General features: G+C 51.0%; 1 protein-coding gene across 5 annotated transcripts in view; it reads right to left on the minus strand.

Moving 5' to 3' along the window:
- The window catches only part of RXRG (retinoid X receptor gamma), a 41,306-nt gene extending 27,318 nt beyond the window's left edge, over nt 1-13,988 (minus strand). The window contains exons 1-2 of one of the 5 annotated variants that reach the window (XM_009672776.2): nt 13,779-13,950; nt 3,709-3,859 (exon numbers count right to left, since the gene is read on the minus strand). Coding sequence is in view for 1 of the 5 variants with exons in the window: in XM_009672771.2 (XP_009671066.2) it covers nt 13,779-13,875 (97 nt within the window). In the remaining 4 variants the exon portion in view is untranslated. Of the gene's footprint in view, nt 1-3,708; nt 3,860-8,728; nt 8,820-10,013; nt 10,779-11,013; nt 11,182-13,778 lie in introns of those variants that run through there. The other 4 variants (XM_009672773.2, XM_009672774.2, XM_009672771.2 and 1 more) reach the window with 4 other exon arrangements.
- Nucleotides 13,989-14,226: the final 238 nt, after the last annotated feature.

Consider the following 14,226-nt stretch of genomic DNA (forward strand, 5'->3'; position numbering starts at 1 on the left):
GATTGTCATTTAAATGCAAGCTCTGCTTAACCACACATGATGGGAAGCTGGGATTTCTGCAAAATGTTTGAAAATGATTGGGTTATATTTCTTCAAAGGAAAACACCCTGAAGACCAAGATTTCCCCATCTCCTGCAAACAAGCCCCCAGGTTCTCTGAGAGCCCATAGAAGACACAGCCCATACAGTCTCCTGCAATACTGCCGTTTCGCTCAACAGCCATTATTCTGGAGAATTTTTTTAAAAAGAGAAGACAGTTTCTTGACTAGATTAGCATTATTGCTTGTAGGTTCAGGGACACCTGAGAAGCCTCCCAAAAAAACAACAACAAAACCCCATTGTTTTTAGGGCTTCTTTGACTTCCCAGAAACCCAGAACAACCTAAACGAAACTCGGTCCCCCCCCACCTATCTCGGCAGAACTCCAGGAATACTTTCAAAAAGCCTTTTTTCTGGATCCTGCTCAATTCTTCATTCTCTTCTTACTGGGAAAGATAGATTTTTGTTAGTAGACCATGCTCCTCTCCTCAGGGCCCTGAGCTGTGGCACACACAGCTGACATGGCACAGCCCTCAATGCCTGGGGTTTGTGCTGGACCTTGCATTTGCTGGTGGCCACCAGAGTTCAGTAGGGAGCTGAGAAGGTTTCGCTGCTGCCTTGTGTTGCACAAGGCCAAAAATGGTTCCCACGTGCACCCGTGGGTGGACATTGCAGCCCTAGTGTCCCATGCAGCCAGGAACCCTTCACTTACTGCTCTCACTCTGCGCACCCCCCGTGTTCGTGCTTTTAGATTTCCTCCTGCTTTAGCAAGTGCAAAACTCCAGAGACAACCTGTCAATCTCCATCACATCTGGCTGCCTCAGACAGGCTATTTATACCAGCCAGGCAAACACAGCTCGGGGAGTTCAAGGTAACAAGGGTTGTTTGCGCTCCAAGCAGCTCCCTTCTCAGGGAAGGAAGGATTGGGGATATCCAGGTGGTCCAGCCCTCCCACCACAAGTAGCACTGGTATGTTCACAGGTGAGGACACTGTAGCCATCACCAGCTACAGCACAGTCCCCAAGGTCCTAGTCACAACAGCTAGCCCCCAAAAGGTCAATATCTATCTGGCAAGACACCTCATCCCGTGCCCCTCCGTGTCCCACCACTAGGGGTTAAGATCAGCACATCCCTCAGGCTTTCTAACCCACACTCTCTTCAAGGAAGCAAGGCCACAGCTGCAAGCTTATTCATACTGAGTCTGTCCATTTAACACCATCTGGATCAGGTGCAAGGATCTGACTACACATTGGTCACATTAATGCCATAGCGAGAGATCTGGCTTTCACTGAATCACCCCAGTCTCTCTTGTGCTTTATGTCTACTAAATGCTGGCTACCAGAGAGCAGATTTTATCTGATCCAGGATAAAGCCTGCCTTATCAAGTTGGCCCATTAGCATCATCTAAACAGATCTAAAGAGAGAAGAGGCATTTACACCAGATTAGCACTTTGTGTCATATGGCTGCAGAGCTTTTGATCTGGACTAAGAACCCTAAAGCCACATTTACCAATCACCAAGGTGCAGCTTCAGTCAGCATTTCTCAGCTAGCTGCCTTTGCAGTTTAGTCCTTGCTTCAGTTGACAAGGCATTTTCTATAAGCCATTGCAATATGGGATTCCCCAGAGCGGGAAAGTGAGGCTGCTTACGCCTTCACAGGGTGTCTGCTGCGCCTCAGAAGCCAAGGAGCTTGCCTAGATCCCACCTCTGCTTCACTGCTCCAGTGCCACCGCTGCTATCATTAACCCCTTTTCCAGGGGACTTCAGCTTGTCCATGAGACCCTCTGGGAGAGGAGGAGAAAATAAGTACTGCTACAGCACTACTCTGTCTACATGAAAGAGGAAAGGGCAGATTCCTCAATGCTTTCTTGTCTCATCTAGCATGCAAAGACCTCATCCATCCATGTAATGGCACGATCATCCTGGTGTTGGCTCTTCTGAGACCATTGAGTTTCAGGCGAGTCTCCATAGCTCCAAATACTCTGATCCAGCACCCTTGGCCTAACAGCGTTAGCACAGTGATCCTGGACACTGCAAACCCCTGGGCTTGCACCTATAATGCCTCTGAGTCATCAGGAAAAACAAAACAAAAAAACCCCAAACCCATGTGTTCATACAGAGCACACCGTGTTTGACACTATGCTGTAGTGACATATCTAGACTGCTTCTCCACAAATATTGAATCCAGGGCCACAGCCCTGCATCTGGCTTTGCATGCTGGCCTGGCAGCCGGCTCCCTCTGAGCCTGCAGCAGAGGGACCCCAGGCTGGGACAAGGTCTGATCCCTAAGCCACCAGAACTTAACAGGCACAGTTCACCAACGTCCAGCAGGTTCATTTGTGATCGGCTCTTTATAGCTTCAATCAGCATCTGCTTGAGACTTTACCATCCTGGGCTGTTTGACATTCATGCGAGTCTACCTCCCTCTGACAGACATGCACACCCCTCACCTGTTCTGGTGGCCGCCCTGCTTCCTAGGATGCCGAGACAGAGCATTCCCACAGGAGACCAGGTCCTCTCAACACTTCCCCACCGAAACTCTCCCTTTAAAACCCTTCCACTACCTGCACAGCCAAGGGGAAGGTGACAAGCCAGCTACAGCGGGCATCCCTTTTCTTTTCAACTCCCTCCCCTTTCAAACATATCTTCCTGGCAAAATTTGTGCGTCCCCCCTGCACAAAACAGAAAATCTCTATTTTTTAAAGCCTTGGGAGCATGACAAAATTCCTTGCGCCTCACAGAGAAGAAGGACCCTGCATCAAGACAAGCACAGACCACACCATTCAGAGAGCCAAGAAAGTGCAGTGGCGAGGAGCAAACATGTAAAGAATTTGCTGGGATGTGTAATGACATTTGCTGGCACTGCCAAAGAGCTGCTCTCTGCCCCCGAACCCCTCCCCAGTAGGAAGGGAAAGAAAGCAGAAGCAAGGGCATGTCCACAGCCACGCATCAGCCTGTCCTTCGAGTCTCTGAGCAGAAGGAACTGCCTCGACGCAACAGGAGAGCAAGGGCCTTGGAAACACAAGCACTGCCGTACACATTCAGGTACCACCACTCTGCTAATGTGCGCTGACTTTTTCCAGGAACCTGCACACTGCGTATTAAAGCACACCCTGAAGATCCCAGAGGAGCTTCTCAAATCCAGATCAGTCTCCTCTGTTCACCAGACATCTCAATCGCAAAAGCCAGAGCCCAGTCCCTTTTCAGGTCTTAATTTTTCCATAGCCTCAGAGCTTACTTACAGCGTTGGGCTCTTAGTTTGACTTTTCTCGAAAGACCAGCGGCAGAGCCACAAAGGCCAAATCCATACCAATAAAGTCACCAGCACCAGGGCATGGTGCCAGGGTCTATCTTAACAGCGGGAAACGCAGTCCCTGGTGGGTTTGATCAGGTAGTTCCCAAGTACTGCTTGGGAATCAGCACAGGCCATGGGCTGCTTCCAAAGAGATATTTTGGCAGGTAAGAGCCAAGCCATGCCCACATAAACCATGCTGTGCAGGCTGGTCTGACCCGGCCACCCCCTAGCTTATTTTATTGACAAGTATCAAGCTTCTCAGTCGAATCTACCCACTAAATTCTGCAGCCCTGCAGCCTAAAATCCAGGGCAGCAGAGACCCAACGCTTTAATTATCCCAGAAATTGGGCAAGACATCACTCAGCGCACTGAGTACCTCTCAAAATGCTCTTGGGTGTGTGAGTCAGGTGGGAAGCTTTGCCGGGAAGGCTTCTCTCCCGAGACTTGAGGTACTTCGAGCATCTGCAGGCAGAACAGGCCCAGGAGACCCATTTACTTGCTGTGCTTTGGCTCACGTAGCCTCTAACCTAAAATGACACAGCACCGAGGCAAGGTGAGTATTGATGAACCTTGGCCAGGTGATATGAAGAGAGTAAAAAAAATAAAAATAAAACACCGCCCCACACACACCAGCTGAGATCCTCAGCTGATGCCAACGGACACAGCTCCCTAACAAACATGAATGCCCTGTTTGCAACAGGGAAGGAGCTTCCCCTCTTTCTCTTTCTGGGTAGAAGCCAAGCTAATGGGGTCCTGCAAGCCACCCTGTGCTGAGAAAAACACTTCTGTCCCAGCCCTCCACCTCTGCTGGTCCTTCCTCAAAGGAAAGGGTGAGGCACTGAAGGCCTCCCCAGCATGTCAGTGTCCTCTTCGCATGAGCTGTCAAAAAAAAAAGTCTCAGCACAACACCGTATTTGGGCCAAGGTCTCAACCACCCCATGCCTGTATGAGATGAAAACCCAAGAGAGCGTTTGAGCCCTTGGTCTGTCCTGGGCTGATTCTCACTGGGACAAGTATTTCCATTTCTCAATGCTTACCCAAAAAGGTAGTCATTTGCACTAAGAACAAGCACATCAGATCCACAAGGATCAATCCTCTGGGTTTGCTATGGCCTTTGCAATCTCACAGCATTGACTTATCCAAAAGTTATGTTTGTTCTATTTCGCCTTGCCAGTGGAAAAAGTTTAATTCAAAAACAAAACATCTCCACTCCAAACATCTATTACTCCTGCTGGGCCAGGAGCTCATGGGAAGAAAAGGAAATGAGGGATGAAGGGGACAGATCCCAGTGCACAGTTCAGTACTTCTCAGAGGGAAACAAGAGTGGCAAGCAGTTGAATGGAAACTATTAAAGAAAACCTTTTGAAAGTTTTTTTTTTTTTTAATTGGGGTAAGAGAAAAAAAAGAAACCTACAGCTTAGAAAATCAGTACCCTAAACAAGTCCCAAACTCTGGAGTTTTCCAGCCCAAGAAAATCCAGAGCATTCCCACCAGTGAGTGACTGAAAATTGTTGACCACAGTCTCTATCACTTTTTTTTTTTTTTTATTCCAGAGCTCCGGAGAACAGGCTAACTACTGTTGTTGACTCCCAACCAAACCCCCAGGAAAAGAAAGGAAGCAGAGGTCTCAACTCTTGGACAGAAAACGCAGCTCCTTCTCTAAAGCGTGGCTCTGCCACAGAGGAGAGAGTGGTGCAAGGAGCTTCAGGTCGGAGCAGGGTCCAGCTGGCTCCTGACTCCTTCTGTCCAGCTCTGTCCCAACAGGCTCAATACTGTTTGCAGATGTTTGGCTTCCCTTCAGCCAAGGGACTTCCTAACTCCTCTTCCTCTCTGCTGGAGAGAGATGCTGCCATTTGCATTAAGTTAGGTTTCCCCCAATAAGGCATGACTGCCAGCCATCACTGAAACAGAGGGGCTGTCCACGCTGGTGCATCTGCAACATCCCATTGTGTTCTCGTTTCAGCCCGGATGGCCAGAAAGCATCAGCGTCTAGGAACCTGCTCCTGATCCCTTGGATGGCCTCATCACCCAGCTCCTCTGCTCTCTCCCCCGTCACACAGAAAAGCAAACATATATTTCAGTCATTAGTGGGAACTCCTGAGACTGTGCCCAGGTGGGGAACAGGTCTGCTTCATAGGAACATGCCTGTTTCCAGAGTTACTTTGGGGATCAATGGTTGTGCTGAAAGCAGCCACGCAGTAAGAGCGGATGCAGCCGTTGGGTTGGGCATCCCAGTAGGGTGCTCACTCCACTTGTCAGCACCTTCCCCATGTCCAGGACACACAAGGGACAGAGGAGACGTTGGCTGAGCTGCACCAGGGAACAGGGAGGGCTGCTATTGCAGCTGCCTTGGGGACAAACACTGGAGGCTCCTCCTTCTACGCACCCCGTGTCCTTCAGGTAGGCATCTCCCAAACCCCCTCCATCTCTAACCCCTCTTGGGGACTAACCTTGCTTGAGTCTCTGCCAAGCCTCATGCAGCTATTACCTTCGAGCAGCCACGTTCCTGGCCTTTGCAGCGAGTACGCAGTAAGAAAAAGGTCAGTTATGTCTATCAACACAGATGCGGCTGCAAGCAGGGTCAGGGCAGATGGAGGATGCCCAGGTGAGGGACAGCCCCAGAAGCATCCTCACCCCATGGGCAAGCAAGGGAAGACGCTGAGCAGTCTGGGGCAGCCGCCACTGGGAGGGACCTACAGAGGAAAGGAACATGCTCTGCTCCTATTTCCCCCCCGTGAGCATCCACCTTTTGCGAGACAGACCTTTGCAAAGGCTGCTTTTACACTCACCAGATGTTCATACCTGAGCTGCAAGGTATGAATCCCAGCCTGCACACAGGGAGCAGGGGCTTGGGGGGAATTCAAGCATTGCATAAGCCAGGAACCTTTCGCCTTGGCACTGCCCGATGGCTCCCAGTCCTCCTGGCTCTGCAGCAGCAGCTGCTTCCCTGCACAGCTCCTTGTGCCGTCACATTTGTGCCCCACAGCCACAGCCCTGGCGGTGAGACCCTGGCCCCAGCCAGCTGAGCTCCAGCAAGGATTTCCATCAAACTGCTGCAGCAAGTCACAGAAGCCCAGGGAGTATTGGGGGGGGAGGAAGAGGAGCTGTGTGAGATCACGCAGGCCACACTGGTGCACCTCCTCTCCATCCACAGCAGACTTGTGCCCCACCACCGTTCAGTGGGTCCTTCCGTCATGCCAGCAAAAGCCACAAAAAAAAAAAAAAAAAAAAAAAAAAAATCAATCTCCAAAAAGAAGGGGGAAAGTAGTGACAGGTTTTCCCAGCTCAGCCCTAGAAGCAGAACTGAGAATAAACCCATCCTGATCTGGAGCTTTGTTTAATCCAAGATAAAAGCTAGCCCACGTCCTCTCCTCCACACCACCAGCAGGGCCATTTCCAGCGGTAGGTTGGTACCGTGCAACGAGGAAGGCAGTGAGGAGGTGACAGGCCATTGCTTGAGGCACGATGCAATGTGATGTCTGCCTGGCCTGCCCCATCTCCGGCTGAATCAACGCAGCCACCCCGGGGCACCCGCAGCTGGAGACAGCCGGTTCCCCAGCCCCCCCGCCAGCTGGACCTCCACACAGGAGCGCCCAGCTCCTGCGCCAGCAGGTCCATCAGGGGCTGGGATGGTAGCACAGCACAGCCCGTTCCCCAAACGCAACCGTAGCTCCTCGTCTTGGAGACCTGCTCCAAACCCCAGGGCAAGGCACCCCGCTTTCCCGGCCGCTCTCCCCTCCTCGCCTCACGTATGCCTTTAACAGTTCGCTGGATTACCCATTGCAACTAAAATAACAAAGCTACGAAAGCGGAGGGCGAACAAACGCGGCATTCTGCGGCAATTAGGGCTAAACGGGAGCGGAGGATGAACGGACAAAGGGGAGGGCAGGGATGTGGCAGCCCAGGACCCGGCGGGCTGTGCACGGACTGTCCTGGGGAGGCCGGGTACAAGCCGAGGAGCAGCGAGCCGCGCGTAAGGAGACGCAGCGAGATGAAAAGGGTTATTTAAACAAGCACCGGGCAGTCCCCGCGGGGCCTCGCCGTCCTCTTGGCCTCGGCGCAGAGCCCCCGGCCGAGGTCGGCTTGCAGTTTCCCCCCCTCGTTGTGTCCTTTCGGGTGGGCCTGCGTGTGTGGCGGGGGGACGCTGGCAGGCGGCGGTGGCAGGGTCTGCTCGCAAAGGAAGGAATCCATTAATCTCCCTGGTAATTACTGCCACATATGGATTTGCACAATTACACTCCGTTAATTGGTTATTACGGGCAAGCCAGGCTGATTGGGCAGAACGGCTGCGCTTTAACCCCTTTGCTACGCCTGCAGGGGTCAGCCGGCCTCCCAAAACACTTGGGTATCCTCCTCTAACCCCGCCATGGAGGGGGGCACCACCTCACCCTCTCCTGGACACCCGCTCGGAGCCCACCCTGGCACCACGAAGGGGCAGGTTTCAGTCTTCCCCTGCTCACTGTCTGCTCAGGGTTTGCTGGAGATGTGGCACACGTGCTCCAGGGACCACAAACTTGGATTTTTTTTTTTTCCTCTCTTTTTAAAAGGAAACCAAGATTCCTCGTGTACATCAACTTTGTGCCCTTGATCTCAGAGCAGCTGGTGCCAGCGAGAGGAGAATCCACCCGAGGAGTTACGCAGCCTCCAAGTACATCTTCCCTGACAAGATACACAACTTCATGCTTCTCTCTCAATTAAGACCCTCAAAACAGAGGCTTTACTCAACAGTTCTTCTTCACTAAGAAGAACTAGGCCAAGAAAAGTACAGATAAACCTCCTGAAAAGCCCTCAAAGGGGCAGGTCTTCAGCCAGGCAGATACGCAGGCACAGGACCCAGCCAGGCAGTCCTCCCTGCACCACAGCCACCTCTCATACCACTCACAGGTGACAGGCCACTGAGATCTGACTCTAAAACATCTCCTTCAGGAGCCGACAACATTTCTGGACGTAGCTCAGAAAGGTCAGTCAACTCCAGAGCTATTTCTGCCAGAGTCAGAGCAGAGGCTTCCCCTTAAAAAAAACAGAGGGAGAACACAGACAAGAGCATCTCAGCAAATTCATGGGGCAGCAGGACCTGCTTGAGGCAACACTTTACAGCCACCTCCACCAAGGATACAGCCAGTACTCACATCCCATTGTGCCAGAGCCACCTTGGTATTTTCAAGCTCATGGCCTGTATGATGCTCCTCCTCCAAGGAGGGTATGCAGACACCAGGTCTGGTCAGCCCATCTCATCCACAGGTCTGTGCCCTCATTGCCATGCATGCGAAGAAGCCTCTGGTTTCCACCCTGCTTCTCCACCCTCTTCCTTCCCCTGGGCCAGCCTCACACTTCTCCCCAGAGAGGCAGCAATCACTTAGCAATAGGATATTGCTCAGCATGAGCAAGGGACTCACAGGAAGAGCAGAGCCAGGCATCAGACAAGGCACACAAGGAAGGCTTTTAGCTCAACTTCTAAATCAGCCCAGCTGGCAATTGCAGTAGGAGCTGTGAAAGAAACCAAGCAGGCTCCATTCACCAGGAACTCAAAATCGCAGCAAGAAACAAGAGCTCTACCTCTAAACCACCCCCTAGCTTCGTCCCCTGGGTAGATTAGCCCACAGGTGGCCCACCTTGGATTTTCAGCTGGGGTTGATCAAGAGGAGATTCAAAACACCTGCAACACCCCCCCACACACACACACACTGATACCCCTACCCCTTCCCCTGCTGCTGTGGTACTTCTTGCTATAACACTGTAGGTCTGGCCATCTCCCCCTCATGTGCTGATTAAAGGGCTTTTACTGTCCTCTCTCTGCTGCAAGGAACAGGTCCAGCAATAAAACAGTCTTCTCCCCACAAGGTCACTGGAGTTACAGGAAAATAGCAGCAGGACATGCTCCTTTTTTTCACTCACCACAGTCAGAGTAGGTCCTTGGGAAATTCAAAGAAGCAAACTGAAGAGTTAAGGTGTTTTCATTATAGATTTTGTGCCTATGCACACACACACACATGTGCCCATGTTGTGCCCCTTTCTCAGCTACGCATATGCTCAAGCACACACTACGCCTGTCTGCCGGCCCCCCAGGCTACTCAGGGCAACCTGCTCCCCAAAAGCCAGTGTTTCTGGCAGTTGCTGCTGTTGGGGACAGACTTCTTGTCAAAGGGACTGGATGCCCACTCTGGACCCTCTGCCACCCACCACAGAGGCAAGAGGAGCATGTGAGCACAGACCCCTGCTGCCCCCGGCCAGATCCAGGTCTGATCAGCCAAGTCTAAAGCTCTTCCTCCCTCTTTCTAAACTGTCTGAATCTTGTGAGTACAGGATTTTCACAATCCAATCCCATTAGCAGCCACCTAAAAGAGATGTTTCTTTGCTATTAGATGTCTGCCCTTCTTCTGAGTCTTTAAAGAGAGCCTACGAGGTGCGGGGTTTGTTGGAAGGGGGCAAAATTCTGTGCTTTCACCTGCAGCTTCAGAAACACCAAGCTGTGTCTTTCCTAGCTTTGCAGGGGGGTTCCTTGCAAATCCCTTGGAAGGCCTCATGTTGCAACAGTACTTAAAAGGATACCTATCCTTCTTGCTCATTTTTTGTTTTACATTCCCATTGGGTCAGCCTGTCATACTCCTCATCAGCACAGACCCTCTATTAGGGGTCTGTGAAGCCAGACCCTCTATTAGCATCACTGGTTCAGCGTCTTACCGCAGCCAGCAGCTCAGGCCTGGACATATCGCCTCCTGAGGCTGCTTGAAGGGCCTCCCCTGCCTGTTGTTCATCTGATTTTGCAGCAACAGCCCTGCAAGCTCAGCAGTTCAGCCCTGCAAGCCTGGGAGGTGACATCAAGGAGGTGGCTCAGCCCTTCAGCTTGTCAGTCTAAGGTAAAGAGGCAATGACCAGCATGGAGATGGTAGGAGAGGCCAGTCCAGGACACTGCTGCATGGCTCTGACCCAGGGCTCTGATTTTTGAGGCAGAGGACAACAAGCAGGGACATTTGCAGCCTGGCCTCCTGAGCTGCTACAAATGCCCTCTGAGAACCAAGACCATCATGGCAGGCCTGAGCAGAGGCTGCCTTCAGGATGGACCACGCACACCCTGACTGTTCACACCGCATCCACCTGACCATGCTGCAACAGAAGGCTCCCATCACCCAGCTACTCGTCCAATGAAACATTTTTCTCTTCCTATTTTCTTTTCTTTTCTCCAGAAGTGCAGCTTTAGCAATACAACTTCAGTGAAGAGCCAGCTAGCACCAAAGACCAGGTGGCTGGCATGTGGCAGGGCAGGAGCAAGGGGTCAGGCTGTGAAGAGAGCAGCATTGCTTTCCTGGCTCCCTGACTTCAGTGCAGCAGAAGTTTCTTCCTCTCACGGAAGCTAGCTCCAAGCTAACCAGCCAAAAGGAACGTCTTGTCTCTTGAAAAGGCAGCATCTCCCAGCTTCCTGCGAGTTTCTTCAGACATGCTTGAGCTCTGCTTTGAGAAAGAGAAATGCAGGCAGGCTCTGCGCCCGTGAAAGGTTGCTGATCCCTGCCATAAACCAATCACCATTGCAAAGTTCAGAATGAATCTTCAGAGCTGTCAAAGGAAAGATCGGGCAGAACCTGCAACCGTGGTTAAAAAGGTCAACTGGGAAAAGTCAGGACAGGAAGGACGCACGCTTTATTGACAGATGCAGAGTGGAACAGATTAACCTGTGAGTACCCACGAGTTGTTTTTGGCAGCACATGCTAGACTTCACGTCTGGGCCTTCTTGGCTGTAGCTGGTGATAAATCTGTTGTGGATCTTTTCCAGACAACAGAGGCTGGGGACGAAGTCTGAAACTGGGACTGAGGCTGACCATCAGGCGAGGCTCTTCTACAGCCTTCCTTCATCCTGCAGGATGAGAGAAGACTTGTGGGGTAGAAGCCTTCTGGCTCTCATGACCCGGACCAGCTTTTTAGGTCTCTAAGCCTTGGACGGTAATGTCTCTCTGTCCTTCGCTTATATGCACATTTATTTGTCCACGTTTGTCTGTAGGAAACAGAACTGTCTGCGTCCAGGCATTTGCTTGCAGTTTCTCATATATAGTGAGCCACCCCAGTAAAGGCCAGGAATCTTGCAAAACTGATGGAATTTGACCCAAACTCCCCCTGCCTGGGGAGCACTTTAGAGTCCAGGTATGTTGAGTTTTTGGAATATTGTAAAAAAAAGAAAAAAAAAAAAAGAAATACAATAATTCCTCAATGTCCCAAGTAGTCACAACACCAGTTCTGTCCCGCAGAAATGTACCAGGAATGTCTCATGGGCCGCTCATCACCACCTCAGGAGACCCCCTGGAGCAGCCCAGCCACACTGTGCTGGGTACTACAGCCCGGAGTGATGCACCTACCCTGGAAATGCACAGGACTCGCAAGGGGAGCCTATATCAGTGTTGTATACTGACTGCTGCTACCAGCTCCTGGGTAGGTGAGTCCCAGATACCAACAATTTGGTACAGCGAGGGACAGAAATAAGGAGACGCAGGTCTCCTCAAGGAACTCTCTGATGTCTCATTAGGCACACAGTCCTGCTGCAGATTTTCCCTGCTGGTGAGGTCTTTCTCCCTTATTGGACACAACTGCCTCCAGCACTGGCAGCCCTCTATCACATCCACTTGCAAATGGCCCACAGATTTACAAGTTGCACAGGGGCACAAACAGAGGAGCTGGATACGTCTGGCTTCCTTGATGAGCCAACTAAAAGATGACAGTGCTTCATTCAGGTTGCTGTGTGCCAGACCCTCTTCCAGGCTGGGGAGAAAGCTCGGTCAAGTGCTACAGGGAAGCGGGACGGACAGCTGTGCGATATGTGCGGGCTGAGGACTGCAATCTCTGCGACTCCTGCGCACGAGTCCAAGCAACGGCAACTCCCCCTTAGAGCCATGGGAGGATCAAGTCTGATTTTTTTCCAAAATTACCTCTCAAACACATCGGGAGCAGCTGCCAAGGCTGAAATTGGGCTGCATGAAGCAATCCAGAAAAAATGCAAATCATAAAAAGGATCACCCTGTTCTCATACAGGAAGAGGCCGAACCTGTCTGGGGAATGGCTGGTAGCCAAGAGTTCACCCTGGTGCTGCAGGCAGCCCTCAAGGCAATATTACGTCTGAAATCTCCCAGTGTATTGTTGATGCTAACTGATTGATATTGATAGGGATTCATGAAATATTTTCATTAAGAAAGCAGTGAGTTAAGTTGCTGTTTTAAATTGTATATGACTTGGAAATATATAAAGGCAGGAAAATATATTCCTTGGGTCAGGATATATTTACACATATTTTGTAAAGAGCTCACGCTCAGTGGAGGTAGTGAAACACGTTGGATCAGTGCAAAACATAAAGCAAGTTCAAATTGCTCTGAGGCGAATTAGACCATTTTGACTTTTTCCCAGTGGAATTCTCTTTCTCTCCCTCTCTCCTTTCCTCCATACATAAGGTATATACACACATGTACATATTTAATATATTTGACCACAATCAACATTTATCCAAGGACAGTTTCACTTTTTGGGAAAACAGCACTGTGTGAAAAGTATTACTCTCATAGAAAATTCCTGACTAGCTTTACGTACAACTTCCATCAGCGTTTTGTTAACCTTTATGACCTGATCCACAGAATTCCTTCAGTATAAACCATCACAGCCCTCATGCCCAAGCACAGTATCCCAGTCCACTCTCTGGACACTTTTCTTGTCCTCCAGTGTGAAAGGAAAGCACAGATTCACAGAAAACAGATCTGGCAGGGATCTCGCCCGCTCACCATACCCATCTGCCTGTCCCAAATCAGGACCAGAGACCTCCAGTGACCGAGATGCCTCCTCCTCCCCAGCCATCTGTGCCACCGATCCTGTTAAATAGCTATTCCCAATGCCTCACTTGAGCCTCCCTCCCTGCAATGCAAGTTCATGATTTTATAGCTTGCCCCTTATAGGACCCCCCTGCTACTCCTTCTCTGTTTATACAGGTTTTCTCTAGTTTTGAAGACTTCTCCTTACTCTGCTCTTCACTAAGTAGCAATAGTTGCTCAGCCTTTCTTTGAAAGCCTTGACCCCTAGCCCTCTGACCAGCCTTCTTACTGACTTTCTTATGGATGCATGGGTCCATACCTAGCAAATAGCTTGTCCCACACACCTCCCACCAGTCTTGTACATCTACTCAACAAGGTCAAGAGAATAAACTACACTGAGAGTAACAGGTGACTGCAGCACAGTGCTACGAGTGTTTCTTTCTAAACCCTGCACTGAATGAAACTCCCATAGAGATACAGCTCAGTCAGTGCCTGCCACTGTGGGAGTAGCACGCCCAGGAGGCCAGCAAGCCCCGCTACTCAGCGGTGGCCGTGGGGCACCCCACCACCCTCTCCACACAGCTCCTCAACACAGAGTTGAGCCTGCTGTGCTGGAGACCGCGGGGTCAGTCCAGCCCAATTCCCGGGGACAAGGGCAAGGACTTACAGAAGTGAGGGAAGGAGCCCATCTCCAGAGAATAAGGAACCTGCGTGCCTGGCTGCATTTCCAACCTGCGTCCTGTCTCTTCAGTGGACTCAACCATGAAGGGAGGTTTAGGATCAGCTCTCCCAGCTGCACTGGGCTGTCGGAGAAGGAGGGGATCAGAAAGAAAGGAGAGTTTGCGTGTTACAAACCAGCATCCTCACGATCTGTCCTAAGTTACAAATTTACTTCCCAGACCTTGACCGGGGCTGGGGTTTCCTGTATTTACTCTTTGGGCTCCTCTCTCTTTGGAAAGCAGGAGGTGTTGCAATGCAGAGGGGGAGGGCTGGCCATCAGGCTGGCTAGGGTGGGACGTGCTTGGTGTGCGTTGGGAAAGAGTAAGTCCAAAGCAACTCTGATGAGAAAGAGTCTCCTGGAAGTGATTTCTTTTCTACCTGTGGCTCTTGAAAGG

Source organism: Struthio camelus, chromosome 8, assembly GCF_040807025.1.
Source record: "Struthio camelus isolate bStrCam1 chromosome 8, bStrCam1.hap1, whole genome shotgun sequence".
NCBI lineage: Eukaryota > Metazoa > Chordata > Aves > Struthioniformes > Struthionidae > Struthio > Struthio camelus.